Source organism: Heloderma suspectum, chromosome 5 (assembly GCF_057233095.1).
Source record: "Heloderma suspectum isolate Gila_16-S chromosome 5, 16-S_ref, whole genome shotgun sequence".
In the NCBI taxonomy this organism is placed as follows: domain Eukaryota; kingdom Metazoa; phylum Chordata; class Lepidosauria; order Squamata; family Helodermatidae; genus Heloderma; species Heloderma suspectum.
Window position 1 is genome coordinate 206,171,317 of NC_139462.1, and position 19,013 is coordinate 206,190,329.

The 19,013-nt window shown below is 42.8% G+C and overlaps 1 protein-coding gene across 2 annotated transcripts in view; it reads left to right on the plus strand.

Annotated features, from left to right (window-relative positions):
• Window positions 1–19,013, plus strand: part of SVIL (supervillin) — a 209,655-nt gene that overhangs the window by 46,793 nt on the left and 143,849 nt on the right. The window contains exon 2 of one of the 2 annotated variants that reach the window (XM_084859163.1): window positions 3,893–3,978. Coding sequence is in view for 1 of the 2 variants with exons in the window: in XM_084859164.1 (XP_084715290.1) it covers window positions 9,613–9,634 (22 nt within the window). In the remaining variant the exon portion in view is untranslated. Of the gene's footprint in view, window positions 1–3,892; window positions 3,979–9,515; window positions 9,635–19,013 lie in introns of those variants that run through there. The other variant, XM_084859164.1, reaches the window with a different exon arrangement.

A 19,013-nucleotide genomic window follows, 5' to 3' on the forward strand; every position in this document is an offset into this window, starting at 1 on the left:
AGTACATCATGAGAAATGCCAGGTTGGATGAATCAGAGGTCGGAATTAAGATTGCTGGGAGAATTATCAACAACCTCCGATATGCAGACGATACCACCCTAATGGCAGAAAGCGAAGAGGATCTCAAGAGCCTCTTGTTGAGGGTGAAAGAGGAGAGTGCAAAAGCTGGTTTGAAACTCAACATTAAGAAAACTAAGATCATGGCATCTGGCCCCATCACGTCCAGGCATATAGAAGGGGAAGAAATGGAAGCAGTAACAGATTTTACTTTCTTGGGCTCCAAGAGCACCGCAGACGGTGACTGTAGCCATGAAATTAAAAGACGCTTGCTCCTTGGGAGGAAAGCTATGGCAAACCTAGACAGCATAGTAAGAAGCAGAGACATCACCTTGCTGACAAAGGTCCGTCTAATCAAAGGTATGGTTTTCCCAGTAGTAATGTATGGCTGTGAGAGCTGGACTATAAGGAAGGCTGAGCGCCGAAGAATTGATGCTTTCGAACTGTGGTGCTGGAGAAGACTCTTACGAGTCCCCTGGACTGCAAGGAAGTCAAACCAGTCCATCCTAAAGGAAATCAACCCTGAGTGCTCATTGGAAGGACAGATACTGAAGCTGAAGCTCCAATATTTTGGCCACCTAATGCGAAGAGAAAACTCCCTGGAAAAGACCCTGATGCTGGGAAAGACTGAAGGCAAAAGGAGAAGGGGACGGCAGAGGATGAGATGGCTAGATAGCATCACCAATGCAATGAATATGGACTTGAGCACGCTCCGGGAGAGAGCGCAGGACAGGAAGGCCTGGCGTGCTATGGTCCATGGGGTCACGAAGAGTCGGACACGACTGAATGACTGAACAACAACAACAAGGCATTAGGGCCAGTGTAATATGTTTAAATCTTGCCTTAACTGGTTTCCAATTCATTCCCGGGCCCAATTCAAAGCACTAGTTCTGACTTGTAAAGCTCTGCTGGCAAGGGACTTCCTATCTGATGGAACACCAACTGCTATAGTTACCTACCCATGCCCTTAGGTCCTTTTCCATGTGCCTCCTCAATCAGAGGTTTGGAGGGTGGTCATGAGAGAATGGTTTTTATCACTGTTGAACCCCTGACTATGGAATACTGCCTCTGGGAAGCCTGCCTGGAGCCTAAATTACTGTCTTTTCATCACCGGGCCAGGGCCCTTCTATTCTCATAGGCTTTTTAAGGATCTGCATTTTACTCCCTGTGGTTTGGTTTTAACTCCTGTTCCTGTTGGCTGTTCTAGATTTTGTAATCTATGGTGTATTTTTGGTATTAAGCTGGGGGGGGGGGGTTGTCTGAACTTTTTATCTGTTTTGTTTTTTAATTGTTTGTGGATTTTTATGGTAGGTTGTTGTGTTTTAATCTGTACTGCACTTAGATTAGAGATGACTTTGTCTAGGAGGCGTATAAGAAACATAATAAACAAATATCTGGTTGGCCACTCTGAGAAGCAGGATGTTGGACAAGGTCAGGGGTGGGGAACACCTGACCCCCAGATGTTGGATTCTAGCTCCCATCAGCCACAGCCAGCATGGGCAATGTCTGAGGGATGGGAGTTGTAATCCAGCAATATCCTGGGGAGTGTCATAGAGTCTGCTATGACATGACATTGTCATCCTCCAGGGCCTTTCCCATGCTTTGCAATCATTATTACGTTTTTTTCCCCCCTAACAAGGAAGGTCTGGTATTATTTAGAAATGGCGGAATGAGAGTCTTGTGTAATTGCACAATTCTGCTATATCACAGCACCATCTAGTGGTTGTATAATGAAACAAATAGAATGGCAGAGAAGAAAAAAAAACCTGGAAAATAGTTTGTGTAAAGGAGCCGATCTTAATCCTGCAAAGAATCCAGAAACAGAAGTCTCGGTAAAGGTGTGAGATAAAAGCTTCATGTAGAAATTTCCATAGGTTCCTCACCCTTGGGCTAGATGGACCTTTGATCCAGCAGGGCGCCCCATATTGCATGCAAATATGCATGCATGTTTGTTTGTTTGTTTGTTTATGTATTCATACATAAATAATACATTTCTATTCCACCCAATAGCCAAAGCTCTCTGGCCAGTTCATAAAACAAAGATACTGAGCACTTATGTGACAGAGCTCAGTATTGCAAAAGGGACAGATGGTCAAGCAAAAAAACCATTATGAGAAGTAATGGTTGCTGGTGAAACGTCTAGGAAAAAGTGATTGTTTTTTATGTTAGCAATGGTTGAATGAACACTTAGTTGCACTGTAATTACTTAAACTGTAAAATAAAACACACACGGCCTTGTGGATCATTTGCTCTGGTCTAGCAAGTTGTCTTAATCCTCTCATGAAGGTTTCGGGTCCATATAGGATTGGACAGCTGTTCCTCTTCTGATTTGTATCCTGTTACTGATCCTTGCAGCTTTTAAAACTTTTTGCTGAGTCTTACCTGTCTTACTTCACTATCTTGTCTGTACTGAAAACTCATCAGCAGAGTCATTTTCATGGCCACTAAGCAATGGATTTTTCCCACCTGTGCCCACCTTGCCTGCACCAATAATGGTTTGTCTGTACATAAAGTGGTCTCTTGCTCCACTGCTAAAAAGCCTAGGTATTGAACACCAGGGCACCACCTTTTAACCTGACAAGTTTGTTGCCCACACTCACCAGTGTGTTATCCCTCAAGTAGATCCGCTAAACCAGTGTCACCCGTGGCCTGAATAGCAGAATCCTGAGGCTGTTCTACCAGCAGTTTGGGGAGTTAGAAAGGCAAGCCTTGCAAGTTACTTTTGGAGATTCTTTCTGGCTGTACAAAATTTTGACTGGAACACTAATTCACCACAAGTATTGGAGATTCCTACTCTTCACTCCTTCCCCAGTGACTGACACCCTCAGAGGATTTCCATACATGCAATGTGGATTTCCTGTCCCCTCCTCCCTTCTGCATCCTCCTGCTTGCCCCACAAATCTACTCCATTGAATCTCCTTTGGAGCAGTTTTGGGGCACATGGGGTGGGGGGCTGCAGGAGGAAGGAGAAATTCCACCAGCAGTATCTATTTTGCTGGTGGAAGCGTGCAGCTGGATTCAGGCTATAATTTCTACTTCGATGGTGTACATTGGTAACAGTTTTTAACACGTTCATATAAATGATTTATTACACACACACACCTGTTTGTATGACACATAATTTCATTGCTAGAATGACTGCATTCACACATCACATTATAGCTTAATAAACTAGGATGCGAATGAGCACCATGCTGCTACGTATAGCCCATTTGTTCTTGCTTCATTCCTCCCTTCATGAGCAGGTAAACTTACCTGGAAGGAGATAGCTACTTGTTATATTAAAATCCAGGATTATGGTCTAGTGTGCCCAAACAAGCCAGGCTTCACAAGCCTGGTTTAACGTTAACTTATGAATCCTGGCTTGTTTGGGTCCACTAAACCATAATCCTGGGTTAAGTTATCACCTTCCCAGTTAGTTTACCTGCTCTCATAAAAAAGGGGTGAAGTGGGCGGTGTGCACTAGCATGCTGCTCACTCACATCCTGGTTTATTAAGCCATATATTTTTTGGCTTAAAGCGATGTATGAACACAACCACTGTGTTGGGTTAGATGCTACATCTAGATGAACAAGCTTTTGGATGCTTTTACACATTGCACCACTGTTTTTCCTATCCCCTAAAATGTTTATCCCCTAGGGACAGCTGATATAGAACTCTCATCGTGCATTTATGTGCTGTTTACCATGACCACAACTGACTCTGCTGTGCTCTGGGTCAATCTGATATTGCAAGGATAAGCCTAGTTACACCGATGTGTTGAGGCACCAAGCAACAATGATCAGAGTGGTTTGATGCTCCATGTAATCTTACCTGTGTTTTTTATTTCATCCAGGGAAAAGTGCCTTCAGATTGAAGATCTCTACTGAGCATCCAATGCTGGCAAGCTGTCTACTTATAAAGTCATGGGCAACCATTAAGGTAAGCAGTGTCTAACGAATTTTTCTTTTAAAAATGACAAGCCCAGGCTAATTTTTAGATGTAACATTCATGCCCATAATTCTCCTTCCTCTGCACAACCAGCAGTTTCACTGCACAATTCTTTTAACTTCAGTTTGGCACTCTAAAGATCACCCTGCAAGTCACCTCACAACTGTGCCAACCCTACCTGCAAGCCACCTGATACTTGTGAGACCAACACCCTTGCTGGCCTTATGGATTTCCTCCAGGTTACTGATGGACCAGTATAGGACATCACAGGTGACATGTGGCTCGCACGGTATTTTAATTCACATGACACAGAGAGATGTACTACCTTGTCCAAGAATAGAAACTCTTTAACATGGTATTGTGTCATGCTCTTCTGGTTTGGGTGGTAAAAGGGAAATGGCTTGTCTGTACTTTCTCTTGATCTTGCACTTGTTGCTGAAAGGTGAAATGTTTTTAGTGTTGTATTATATGTATTTTTAACTGTGATTTTTAATTTTTGTATGTAAACAGCTTAGAGATTTTACTATATTAAGGAGATGATGAAAATGATAATAACATTTCAATTATTGTGCTAGCAGTAACATTTACGTTCTGACCTGCCTTTATCATAACCTGAGTCTTCACTACACACCCAGACACGGCACACCACATTTGCACACACAACAACTTTCTCAGTGATAATTGGTGTAGGTAGCATTTCACATCACAGGCAAGTGACGTGATGAGTACTTGCAAAAATTACACCCCAGGCACAAAGTGCCTGCCAAAGAGAGGCAATTTCCAGCCACATGTACTCTGGCTCTCAGTCATGAAACCTGGAGTGTGAGAAATAGACATGTCCCTGGTTTCCTTCTTTTATATCTTGGGTAGAGATATTTCACACCTTTGTACCCAAGACTCTGGAGCAGTGCTTCACAAAGCATGACTGCTAGGCAAGGTGAGGGACGAGGTTTTATGGTTCCTAGAAGTACCACTTGTGTTGGTGCAGTTGGGATGATCACCTTTTAAAACTTTCTTAGAACTTTTTTGCATGTGCAGCTTCTAGCCTGTCACCCCTCATCTCAGCAGCTGAGTGTGCGAGCTCCATTCAGCCCGTTGGAAAGAAGCGAAGCCCAGCCTAGATCTGAGAATGCAGGAGCTCTACACAATAGCATAATCTAGGGAAGGATTAATCATAGGCCTGCTTCAAATAGTGTTGGTTCTGTGATTATGCAAAGTGTAGTGCGAGCTGAAAATATGCAAGCCTCCTTTTATGTCAAAAGATACATCCTAATTCAGCTATCTGAACTTGGTGAGCAGAAAACTCAAATGCCAGCTCTAGTTTAGTATTCTTGTTCAGAGGTTTTCAGGACTCTGCCCCTTTCATGCAGAAAAATAAGTCACTCATCTTCAGTAAAAATAAAGCACATGGTTTCTCACTGAGCCATTTTTTGGGGGGGAGAACCCCTCCCCTTCTTAGGCGTTTTAAACAAATATTTTTCCCTTTTAGATTTTTACCCACTTAGATTTTTACTCATTTTACTTACATACTTACTTACTATACTTTTAAAAAGCACAATAACCAAAGTTCTCTGGGTGGTGTACAATACATTTAAAACAAAAATACAAACATCAGAGCAAAAAACAAAACAGTCCAGAATAAAATCAAGACAAACCCAGCAGAAAAGAATAAAAACATCTCAGGTATTTTTATTATTGTTCTATTATTGTTTTCCTCTGTCTGAGAAAGTCTGCATTTCCATTAGGCATTATTCTGCTATTTAACTGAGAGCAGTTCAGAGAAGCTGCATGAAATTGTCTTATTCCATTCATTTTGTTCAAAGGAACAAAAGGTTATCCAGTAACCATTGGCTGCATGCCAAGTATAAGAATCCTTTTTATGAGGAAGGCAAAATGTGTGCTAAGGGGCCTGCGTTTATACCCTTGGCATGGGGCATGGAGAGGCAAAACCTGTACTGAGCTAGCCAGCCACAGAGTGGGCTTCCTTAGCGGGCAGTGTGGCCACCACACATGTTCCAGGCTAAGCATCATTGGCCTCATCACTGTGCCTTTTTTATGCAACCCATCATTGCGTTCTACTTGGCCATTGGGCCACCTTCGGTGTTGGTGGTTCATGCCAGGCTGTTGTCTGTCTTACGGAAGTGTCTTGCACTTGGGCAACCAAGGATTTAGTCCAGCAGTGGCTAGTTATTGCTGACTGTGATGAAAAGTGAAAGAGGGCTCTCCTACTCAGAGTAATCTCCCTCTCCCACCGAAGAACATGCTTTAGTTCTGCAATTGGTGGCCTAAAGTCTCTGGTCACAAAAGCTTAATGCAGTTTGCAGTATATTGTAAACCCAGTACCAGGACTAGACTATCCTCAATTCATATGCTTGGTTCTGGACCAAACCATACCAGAAATGGTGCCATTTTGTGTGTGTGTGTTTAAATTAGAGCAAAACTGAAGAAATCCATGGTAAGTGTCTTGTACTTCAGTAATGTTACTTGAACAAATTCTGTTTGAAATTGGGCTTCCAGTGTTCTTGGACAACCTTTCTCTTGATAGCTTACCTCCTCAATCCTTCTCTGTCCTTCCTTCTTTCCATTCTGTTATCTCCACCCACTGCTGAAATGTAAATGGTGATCACCTTGGGACAGGGAGTTGTGTTTGTTTTTTTGTTATGTTCTGTGAAGCGCAACATTACACAAAGGCCCAGTTCACACATTGTGAATGAGCAGGAGCAAGCAAGCATGCTGGCTTCCCCCCACACACTCCTGCAGAGCTAAGCAACCCAGGGACACCCCATATCTGGGTTGTTGTCTGTGATGTCCAAACTCGGAATTGTGAGTTGTTGGGGGGAAAGACAACCCAGAGTTAGAACCCATGGTTTGTTCATGGGTTCTAGCTCTGGGTCATCTCCCTCTCAACAACCCACAATTCTGGGTCCAGATGTCACAGACAACAATACAGAGACAGAGTGCTCCTGGGTTATTTAGCCCCACCGGCTGCAGCCTGAGTGATCAAGTGGTGAGAGCCTGTGTGCTCATTCGTCCTGCTTCCTTCCCAACAACTCAGGCTTCAAACAACCCTGGGTTATTGTGACATGTGAACTGGGTAGTCCTATAAAAACTTATTTGGGGTGCAGTCCTATTGGAATTCCCATCGGCCTTCAAACTGGGAGGCTGATGGGTATCCTCTGCAGACTGGGAGGAGCACAGAGGCAATTTTTGCCTCTGCACTCCTCTCACCCTGCATTTTCTCTAGGTGGGTGATTTTGCCCTTCTGGCTCTGTGGAGTGGGAGAGAAGGAAGCTGGATCAGCAAGAAGATTCTTTGTAAGTCAGCTGCCCTAGTCTCCTCCCCTCCTTGCCCACAGAACCACCCCCTTTCCCTCCTCTCCCAGCTCGTGTTTGCAAATTTGTAGAGGTAGCCAGCATGGTTCCCTCCGCAGTGGCTGGGAGGGGAAGGGGGTGGGAAGCTCGGATTCCTGGATCCGAGGTCAGAGTGCTGTCTCCATCCTTGTATCCAGGAATCTGAAGTATCTTATGGCCTCCCAGACTCTCTCTAGGGGCCATAGGATTGCTCTCTTATTTATTTAAGGAAGAACTGCTGGTGAGAAGGACACCCCACTTGCTATGACAAATGAGAGTAATACTTCTGTGACTTCTATTTGTTGGCTGTCTGCTGGCAAAAATACAGCTCCCAACACAAGTAATCACTGCAAATGTGTTGAGGAGCAGCTCACCCTCTACCCCTCTATTTGGAATGAAATGATGTTGCAGTCGGTCTTGTCACAGGACAGATAAAGGAAAGCAGCATTTTGTTCCCTGATCATGTAGCTTCTAAGAATAGATATGAACTGATGAGGTTTGGGCTAATGAGATGCACTTGATTGGCATTAGAAATCTGAGTTGCTTATGAAGAACCACAAATCATCCCACCCCCTGCATTTCGCTTATTATGAATGGAGAATCTTAGCATCCTGTAAGGAGCTTTTTCCTAGCTGCATTATCCAGTAAGAACGCTAGTGTTGAGTTTCAAGAGTTTCCTGTGCAGCATACAGTGTCGAGTTTCCTTATGTATTGACTATGGGGTACTTTCTCCAACAAACTTTCTAGTTGTTTATCTCCTTTTAAGAGTTGTATGAGAAGGCCTTTTTGTTCATGGTTGTGTGAGAGAATTGGCTGTTTAAGACATTTCTTCTCTTCTTACAAGTAACGTGAATTGTGACGATAGATATTGTTACAGGACATCTTCTAGAGAGCTGGTGTAGTGTAGTGGTTAAGACGCTATGACTCATGAAGTCCCTGCTTTGAATCCCAGCTCTGCCAACCCCCCTCCAAAATATGAGGCTAAAAATACCAACCTGATTTAGGGTTGCTGTAAGAACTACAAGAATAATGGATATGAAGCACTTTGAATACCCTAAAAGTGCATTCTTTGCTTGTTTGCTTGTTTGCTTTGCTTGCTTCACTCTCCCGAGAATTGTCATGCCACTTCATAGGTGAGTAGCAATATGCTTTTAAAGCAGGGAAGAATTTCAGAAATGCATAGTACCAAAAGAAAGGTAATGGGTCTCAATCTGGCCAAATAGTGTTATCCTATAAATCCTTCTCCCAGTACTTGATGTGTAGACACTAGTTGTGTTTGCTCGGTAGCAAGGGGAAAGTACACTGCACACTTCCTTTTCCTTCTTTATATTTTTTTCCTTATATTTTAATCCCCACCTTTCCTCCAGGGGGCACAAGGCAGCGTACATGGATCTCCCCACCCTCAGTTATCCCCGCAACAACCATGTGAGGCTGTGTGTGTGTGTGTGAGAGAGAGAGAGAGAGAGAGAGGGAGAGAGAGAAACCTAAGGCATCCACACACTTCACTGCTGAGCAGGGATTTGAAGCTAGGTCTCTGAGGCATGCTGGCTGAGGCATGCTGGATTATGGGAGTTTCAGTCCAACATATCTGGAGAACAAGAGGTTGGAGAAGGCTGCTGTATCTACTACACCAGACATTCTGAAGTGCAGTTTTATTATGGTTTCATGTGCAGTAAAGCTGAGCCCCAACACTGAAAATTAACTCTGGGGCTGGGTCTGAGCCCGAACTCAAACTGAGTCCCTGTGATGCCCTGTTTTAAAGCTCTTCCTGTGCAAGTCCTAATATTAAACCATGGTTTGGGTCAGGACAGGAGGCAGTGGCAACCCGCACACAGCCGGGAGCGTCTTTGAATGTGTTCCTTTTCCCTTGTGAGAGGGAGCCCAATTCTCAGGCGCTTTTTGTTAATGAAGAGATTTGGCCCATCGGAAAGAAACAGCTTTAAAGATAGTTGTTGGCAATGAAAGTTTGAACTTTAAGTTCTCCCGGTGCGAGTCACAAACTTGGCAGGCCAAAAATTTCTCTCTGGGTCATTTCAAGCTCTCAGGGAAACTTGAATATGCTAAATAGAATTGTTTGTGAATGAGCCAATAGAGATGGCCAGGCAGACGGGTATGGGCAATGTCTGTTTTTTCCCACAAGTGGGAGGAGGGGGTGAGTGAGCCAGAAGATATAAGCTCAAACAAAGCCAAGCTGTGTCTCTGAATCATTCACATATACTGGATAAGTGAGGCCTGGGAGAGAGAGAGAGAGAGAGAGAGAGAGAGAAGTGGAGTCATGATTCTAACAATGGAAACTGGTATGCTTTTATTTTCTCAGGTGGGGGGACAGCAAAACAAGAAATGTGCATGTTTGAAATTATATTATTTAAAGGACTGTGGTGTCTATGGGTTCTTATTTAGCTTGTACCTTGTCATGAAAAACCTTTTCAATGGAATCAGATTCCCTCTGAAGAAAAGAGCACACCATGGGAAAATACTTTCCTTCGTATCAGCTGCTCGGGTTGGGATCAAGGACTCTCCAGAAACTGGAGGTGTGGTGAACATGGGAGGAGTTGAGGAATTGGAAGGGGGATCTTCTTTTCAGGACAAGCCATGGCATTTATCCATTATATAGAGATACATATGTGCTTAGTATTGAGAAGTATCAAGTAAGGAAGCCTGTGACAATAAGCAAAGCCTAACAACATAAATTGCAGCCTTGTGGCTTTTGCAGTATCCTTTGCTAGTTATACTTTTTGGGTGACTAGCAACATCATCATTTTTTATGCTTCGTAAATTTTTTAGAATGAGAGAAGATGGCAATTTATACCCTGAGTTGTTTATTTTGATTTGCTGAAGAATTTCAGATGTGTTGTACAAAGCTGATAATATAAGTTTTACATAGGAGTGTGTTTGTTATTGGTACAGGCTGTTTTGGTAAAATGGACATGAAGCATTCATGTAACATCTGTGCTTGCACTACAGCTATGGAGAAATGGATGTGTTTGTGGTCTTATTAGTAGTGACTGTTTTGAATGTGGTGGGTTCACCCTAAACACAATGCTCAGTTCTAATGTACATGTTTTGTTTTCGGCTCTTGAAATATCTTTGAGCTGTAAGTCCCAATATGTTCATTGGAGCTTACTCCCAAGTAAATGAGCATAGGATTGCACTTCTAAGTACGCTTATTAGAGAGCAAGTCCTAATGAGACCCGAGTAAACATGTTTAGGGTCGCACTGTTAATAGGGTTAACCTATTTCCATCTCCACAGGAAAACACAAGCTGTAGTTTGGGTGGGTGTGTTGGTGGATTCCCAGTATTCTTTAATGTTAAACTGGTATTGAACAGAAGTATGTGTTCAATAAAGACATGCTTTTTATTGTATCTAGGACTACTAATTTGACATGGAAATAGATGATTGACTTTAAATACTGGTATGACAATGGTGATTTCTGAAAGAGTACAGCAATTAAGGGAATTCCAGCATCCTAACAATATATGTCAACTACAAGAGGACAGCACTAGCATGACCCTGTCATTTATGTAGAGTTTGAAGATGTCCTTTCCTGCAAACGGCTGCCTTATCCTGTGAAAACCCAAGTTCACTATAAGTGGTTCCAGTGATGGAACCTGTGTCCTCGAAGCTGAGTACTACTTCTAAACAATACATTGGAAAGAAGATTTTCTTATTTACTTACTTAAAAAGGTAAAGGTGTCCCCAACCAGTCGTGTCCGACTCTAGGGTGCGGTGCTCATCCCCGTTTCTAAGCCGAAGAGCCAACGCTGTCCGAAGACACTTCCGTGGTCATGTGGCCAGCATGACTGAACACCGAGGTGCACGGAACGCTGTTACCTTTCCCACCGAAGTGGTACCTATTTATCTACTTGCAATTTCTTGCTTTCGAACTGCTAGGTTGGCAGGAGCTGGGACTGAAGACAGAAGCTCACTCCATCACGCAGCACTCGGGTCTCGAACTGCTGTCCTGCCGACCTTCCAGTCTGCAGTTCAGCGTCTTAACCACTAAGCCACCGCGGCCCCTTTACTTACTTACCATACCTTTAAACCACCCAATAACTGAACTTCTCTGGATGGTGTATAATACATATAATGTGCTGTTATCCTGTTTGTTATATACAGCTTACAGGTGCTGGCTGATTTTTTGTTTAGACATGTGAATTATTGCTACTGCTTTCCTGCCATTTATCTGGCTCCAAAAGCATACTTATTGATGTGTAAGATGTAGAATTCGTGTGACTGATGCCCAAAGGGTTGGCTTCATTTTGCCCATGTCATTAAGGGCACAATCCTATTGCAGTGATCCTAAGCCTCTGAACTTGGAGACTTACTGTCATCCTATGCAGGGTGGGAGGACTGGTGGAGGCGATCTTTGCCTCCCCGTCTTTCCGCCTTGCATTTTCACTAGATAGGCTTTTTTGCCCATCTAGTGAAAGCATATTGGAGGGGGAGGGAAGGAGATCAAAGAGGCCTCAGGATAGCTCATATCCTGGCCTCTCCAGTCTCCTCCCCTCCCTGCCCACTGAAATGCCCCCTTTCCTCCTTGTCTCAGAGGTAGCATTTCCAACCTCAGAGAAGCAGTCAGTGTGGTTCTTTCCACACTGGCTGCGAGGGGGAAGGCGGATGAGAGCCTCAATTCCCAGCTCTGAGGTCAGAGCACTGTCTTCAACTTCAGATTTGGGAATCGGAACTATCCTATGGCCCCTCAGATGCTGTGTACGGGCCATAGGATTATCCTCTTAAGTTGGATAGAGGTAGCACAAAGCCAGTAGTAGTGGGCTAGTGTCAGAAAATGCATCATGCTTGGGTTTTGCTTTCTGCAACCATCTCTTATAGACAGAGAAGAAAGATGAAGCCTCTTGATAGCATTGCCAGATGTCACATCTGGACCATACAAGAATTTGCTGTTGCCTAATGTTTGTGATGAAGACCTTTGTAGTAGCTGTTTAATATCTAGGAATAAGGAAATACAGTCTTCTGAGTGGCACTTCGGGAAAGGTCCAAGCTCTTATTCTTCTCTGGTACATTCTTTCAGAAGGCAACACTGCTTCTCTATTCTATGCACTCAGCTAATAGCCTGTCCAACAATCATTGACTCCTCCCTATACACCTGACTTTTGGTGGCTTTAGAACCCTGCAAATATCCCCTGCCAACTGGCATCCACCCACCCATCTTTTCTCTTAACAGCATCATGTGCACAGGAATTGATCTTTATAAACTGAGAAGGCCTAAACTGGGTAGTATCCAATGCTCATATTAACAGCCTCTAGTGCAGTGCCAACAGCGCTTGCTGGCATGACAGGTTTCCCCGGGAAATCTGTCATGCCAGTAGGTGCTATGGGCCTTGTTCTAGAGGTTGTTTACACTAACACAATGTAATTTACGTTAGTAGTAGTATCACATTGGATACTGCCCAGGGAATTTAAAACTGGCTCTCCAGAGTCTCAATTCCATGCACTTTAGCTTCGTAGGATGACCAAAGATGTTGCGCTTCATACCTACAAGGGTAGATTTGAAGGACTGTAGAAACCTGAAACACAAACAGTGTGCATGTGAAGAGTTTCCCAACACTGGAGGGTATGGAGAACCCCCTGCCCACAAGAAGTCCATGAAGTTTGGGTCACACCAGTCATATGAAACATTTTATTCCTTCTAACTACCTTATTTTATGTTTAGTTTGTCATATCCTTTGAAGTAAGGAATGTTTTTATACTGATCAACATCTCCTTAAAACCCATGGTCTTTCTTTTCAAAACATTTTTCCTTTTTATTTTTTGTGGTTGCTTTTTTACAATAGTGTTAACATTTTTAATAAGCTGCACTGGATTTCCTTTATAAACAGCAAACAGCAACAGCAAGGGGCTTCCATTAAGACAGGCACTCTAAATTACGTTGCTGAGTTTTACTGGGACAAACGTATTTGTCCAGTGCCTTGAGGAAACATTTTATTTTAAACATGAGTGCATCAAGGCTTTTTATAGCTTTCTCAGTAAACATATGCTCCCCCATTAATTCAGCATAGTAATTAACAATGCCTAGTGTTTAATTTTTACAACTGTACCTCCCAGTACCTATCACTTTTTTCCCCTAATATAATTTACTTGTAGAGTGTGGAGTGGCAAGGACAGCCTGTACTGTGATTTGGGCAACAGTATCAAATTATTTACTTACTAAAAATGATGATGACCTTACAGTGCATCTTTTTTCTTTGCTGGACGTATTTCCTCTTTCCTTTCATCTTGTCATTTGAAGGCTTTCCTCTTCCATATGACTTTTTTTTTTCTCTTTCCTTTGTTGTCTTTTGCATGACTTTTGTTTTGTTTGGAAAGTTCAGAAAATTTGAAAAGTAGGATTGAAAATTTTGACAGTGAAACAGGATTTGAAGAAGCTGCAGGCCAGGCCTGTTGTAACAGCTGAGCTGATCCTTCTGCATTTCAAGAGCTATTTATGGTAGATTAGCTGGTATCAAAGCTCCACTGTTCAGCCCATAAAAGGTTGGTCCTGTGTGAAGTTACCACACTGCATTTGGCTTAGTCCTCTAAGGTTGGAGAGTCTATAGTTGTCTGTGAAAGAATTCCAATGATGGACGGAAATGCTGAACTGAAGAATTGTTCTGTTGAGGATTTCAGGTGCTGGAGAACATTTAAAGGGACATTTTTGCCAGTAATGTTTTGGTCCAGTCTTTCAGTCTTTGGAATATAGCTTTTACACACATACTCTGCTTGGTGCACACACGCACACTGTTGGAAAGCACCGTTCTAAATTCATCTGGCTCTGAATCATCTTGGCCACAGTTGTACTTGTGAAGCCTGCATGCTAGTAACTTGTGTGATGTGTCACTCCTGTTTTCTTAGTACCTGAATGTTTGCTTTGGAGATTTTAGCTGAAGCAAGGAACCTCTTCTGAAGCCTACTGTTGGATAAAAGAAATAGAGTTTTTTTTTATTTTGTAAAAACTTTTCCTTTATTTTTTCTGCATTAAAAATCCCAGGCAAGGATTAACACATACACACACGCGCGCGCACATGCACACACCACAGGATTTTGAAGTAAGTAACATCTCTTTTACTAAAATGTTTGACTGCAGAACTTTTCAAAGCCACTTGTTTGAGAATGTTTGAGGCTCTGTCAGGCATTTGAAATGCAAGTGAGGTTTTTCTCCTCCAGAGCCTGTGCATGCTAGCCATTCAAGGCATTTTGCATCTCTTTTCTTCTTTTTGCCTATGGGGTGAGTTAATTTCACTGTGATGGAATGTTTGCCTCTTAATGCCTTCTTGTGTGAAGTGTGTGAAAATTAAATGCAAATGTTTTGGCCTGTACTGCCTATGTAATACATTGGAATACAAATGCTATAGAAAATATTTTCTGCATAATGGAAGATTTATACAGTCTTTATTGAATGGTATAAAAGCTGTTTTAAGTACCTTTCTGACCATTGCCAGCTAGTTTAATGTTAGGCCATTTCTCATGTTCTGGCTGTGCTTAACCTTTATTTTATTTTTGGGGGTGATTCTTGAATTGACAACTGGGTGTAATGGCAGTACTTTTCACAAAATTAGTGATCAGCATCCTTTGGGAAAAGGAATGTGGGAGTTAATAATTTTGGAAATAATCCTCCTGTATCTACTACAGAGTAAAATCCGTAATACACCACAGCCTGGTTTCCTAGCGACTGCTCTACACAAGCTAGACTTAGCACCTTTTCTGCAGTGTGAGGAAAGGAGGATCATTTGCATATATTCACTTAAATGCTGTATGTTATTAGCATATGCTAATTTGCTTATTGAAGTAACTAAGAATGAGCTGTGAGTTAGGAAATCCTGAGTTCACATTTCATCTCCATACCAGCTCACTAGATTGACTTAGGCAAGCTGTTATTATCTCATCTTCAGCCCCATCCACCCACCTTGCAGTATGGTGGTAATACTGGCCTACCGTACAGGGCTGTTGTACAGATGTGAAGCAAACATTTCAAATGTACTATATAAATACTAACTATTATTCAGTGGATGCAAATGGCCATTGTCACAAAGTGATGCCAATTTTTATACTTACTCTCTGGATGAGAAATTAAAACAGTCAGGCCTTTAAAAAAAGGCTGGTCAAGATGGCAGTCTCCTTGTAAGCAAGAAAATAGCAGAAACTATATTCTGAAGATGAGAACACGCGAGGCAAAGAGGATTCAGAATGTGGGCAGTTTCTTGTAGGAATCCTGTATTTCAGTCCCATACTTAATATGCATAAGTAGAGTCTTCACATTCATAAATAAAAGCAGATTTGCTCACATTAAAACAATCCACACAAGCTCATTCAGTGAGGAGTGTTATACGTGAGGGTGAAGACTTTCTTGGCAGTCAGGTGTGCTTCTCATGCATGACTAGTAGCATGAAAAATAAAGGGAACCGTGCTGGTCCATGAATAAAATATTTTGGGGGAAATCTACAGTTAAGCAATTCCTTTATTAGGACCAACCAAAACACTACAGGTTTTCAATTTCTCCAGAAGTCTTCACCAAGCTAGGTGGTATCAGAGGCAGGAGATGGGGGAAGAAACTGAAACATTCAGAAATTAGGCCAGATCTGCAGTGTAGACTCAGTTTCAAAATGGTGAGTGCAGACTGAATGAATTATTGGTAGGGGTTCCAGATAACACCTCGCATTCTGGGGCAAAGAAGCAAGGGCTGATTCCCATTTCTGGAAACATAAAGGCCAGCTGTAACTCAGCTCTGTCTCTTCCCATAGCCAACACGCACAGATCCCTAATTGCCTGGGAGTCACTTCAGTGGTGTTAATCCCACGTTATGGAGCCTTGGAACTAACAAGGCCAATCGTTTGGGTCTTTCCCATCAGCCGCTTCCTTCCTGGCAGTAAGTTCCTTCCTACACAGTTGGCCCTGCCTGGGAAGTGGTTGTTCACACATGTGGCTTCCAGGCTGCTCGTTGTGCATGCAAAGGGCATCTCCATTTTGCCTGAAGCTGACACTTTCTGTTGATAAATAAATTGTTGTGGCTACAGCTTTTGTGTTCTCTAGTCCAGTAATGCCCACCTGTCTTGGTTAGCAACATGTTACATTTGTGAGCTTTAAAAGATTTTCTATATGGATCTGTGCCCCCTTTCTTACGCAGTGGTTCTCTGGTTGACTAGTGTCACGATGGCTACCATTTTAATATGAGATCATTTCTTTTTTTGGCCTTGGTTTAAAGTATTGCTTCTATTCAGATTTATTTTATTAAAAGGTAGACCCCAATGTAGTATCCTAATTATCCTGGATCAAGACCCGTCTTAAAAGCAACGGTAATAATCTCAGTGGCCTGTGTAGTGCATTCCGACTGAACAAAGGATATGAGAGATTAAGTCTTAGTTTCCTGAAGAAATTAAGTCTTAACCCCTTGTATCCTGTGCAGCTGCCTTCCCCAACATGGTGCCCTCCAGATGTTTTGGATCACAACTCCTAGAATCCCTGACCATTGACCATGCTAGATGGGGCTGATGGGAGTTGAAGTCCAAAACATCTGGAGTGCACCATGTTGGAGAAGGCTGCTGTACAGCACTAACTTCGTTGTTGTTGTTGTTGTTGTCGTCGTCGTTCAGTCGTTCAGTCGTGTCCGACTCTTCATGACCCCATGGACCATAGCACGCCAGGCCTTTGTGTCCTCCACTCTCTCCTGGAGAGTGCTCAAGTCCATATTCATTGCATCGGTGATGCTATCTAGCCATCTTATCCTCTGCCGTCCCCTTCTCCTTTTGCCTTCAATCTTTCCCAGCATCAGGGTCTTTTCCAGTGACTTTTCTCTTTGCATTAGGTGGCCAAAATATTTGAGCTTCAGCTTCAGTATCTGTCCTTCCAATGAGCAGTCAGGGTTGATTTCTTTGAGGATTGACTGATTTGACCTCCTTGCAGTCCAGGGGACTTGTAAGAGTCTCCTCCTGCACCACAGTTTGAAAGCATCAATTCTTCAGCACTCGACCTTCCTTACAGTCCAGCTCTCACAGCCATACATTACTACTAGTAAAACCATAGCTTTGATTATATGAACGTTTGTCAGCAAGGTGATGTCTCTGCTTCTTACTATGCTGTCTAGGTGTGCCATAGCTTTCCTCCCAAGGAGCAAGCGTCTTTTAATTTCATGGCTACAGTCACCGTCCGCAGTGATCTTGGAGCCCAAGAATGTAAAATCTGTCACTGCTTCCATTTCTTCCCCTTCTATATGCCAGGAAGTGATGGGGCCAGATGCCATGATCTTAGTTTTTTTAATGTTGAGTTTCAAACCAGCTTTTGCACTCTCCTCTATCACCCTCAACAAGAGGCTCTTTAGATCCTCTTCGCTTTCTGCCATTAGGGTGGTATCGTCTGCGTATCGGAGGTTGTTGATAATTCTCCCAGCAATCTTAATTCCGACCTCTGATTCATCCAACCCAGCATTTCTCGTGATGTACTCTGCATATAAATTAAATAAGCAGGGCGACAATATGCAGCCTTGTTGTACTCCTTTCCCAATTTTGAACCAATCAGTTGTTCCATGTCTGGTTCTTACTGTTGCTTCTTGACCCTCGTACAGGTTTCTCAGGAGACAGGTAAAGTAGTCTGGTACTCCCATCTCTTTTAGAATTTGCCACAGTTTGTTGTGATCCACACAATCAAAGGCTTTAGCGTAGTCAATGAAGCAGAAATAGACGTTTTTCTGGAATTCTCTTGCTTTCTCCATGATCCAGCGAATGTTGGCGATTTGATCTCTAGTTCCTCTGCCTCTTCGAAACCCAGCTTGTACTTCTGGTAGTTCTCGGTTCTCATGTTGCTGAAGCCTAGCTTGTAGGATTTTGAGCATCACCTTGCTGGCATGTGAAATGAGTGCAATTGTGCGGTAGTTTGAACACTCTTTGGCATTGCCCTTCTTTGGAATTGGAATGTAAACTGACCTTTTCCAGTCTTGTGGCCACTGTTGAGTGTTCCAACTTGGTTGGCATATTGAGTGCAGCACTTTAATAGCATCATCTTTTAGGATCTTAAATAGCACAGCTGGAATACTGTCATCTCCGCTAGCTTTGTTGTTAGTAATGCTTCCTAAGGCCCACTTGACTTCACTCTCTAGGATGTCCGGCTCAAGTTCAGTGACCACACTATCATGGCTATGAGGGACATTAAGATCTTTCCTGTATAGTTCTTCTGTGTATTCTTTCCACCTCTTCTTAATCTCATCTGCTTCTGTGAGGTCCCTGTCTTGTTTGTCCTTTATCATGCCCATCTTTGCACAAAACGTTCCCTTGTTATCTCCGATTTTCTTGAAAAGATCTCTAGTCTTTCCCATTCTATTGTTTTCTTTGATTTCTTTGAATTGTTCATTTAAGAAGGCCTTCTTGTCTCTCCTTGCTATTCTCTGGAACTCTGCATTCAGTTGGATATATCTTCCCCTTTCTCCCTTGCTTTTCGCTTCCCTTCCTTCCTCAGCTACTTGTCAAGCCTCATCAGACAGCCACTTGGCTTTCTTGCATTTCTTTTTCTTTGGGATGGATTGAGTTGCTGCCTCCTGAACAGTGTTACGGACCTCCATCCATAGTTCCTCAGGCACTCTGTCTATCAGGTCTAATCCCTGAAATCTATTCCTCACCTCCACTGTATATTCATAAGGGATATGACTTAGGTCATACCTGAAGGTTTTAGTGGTTTTCCCGACGTTCTTCAA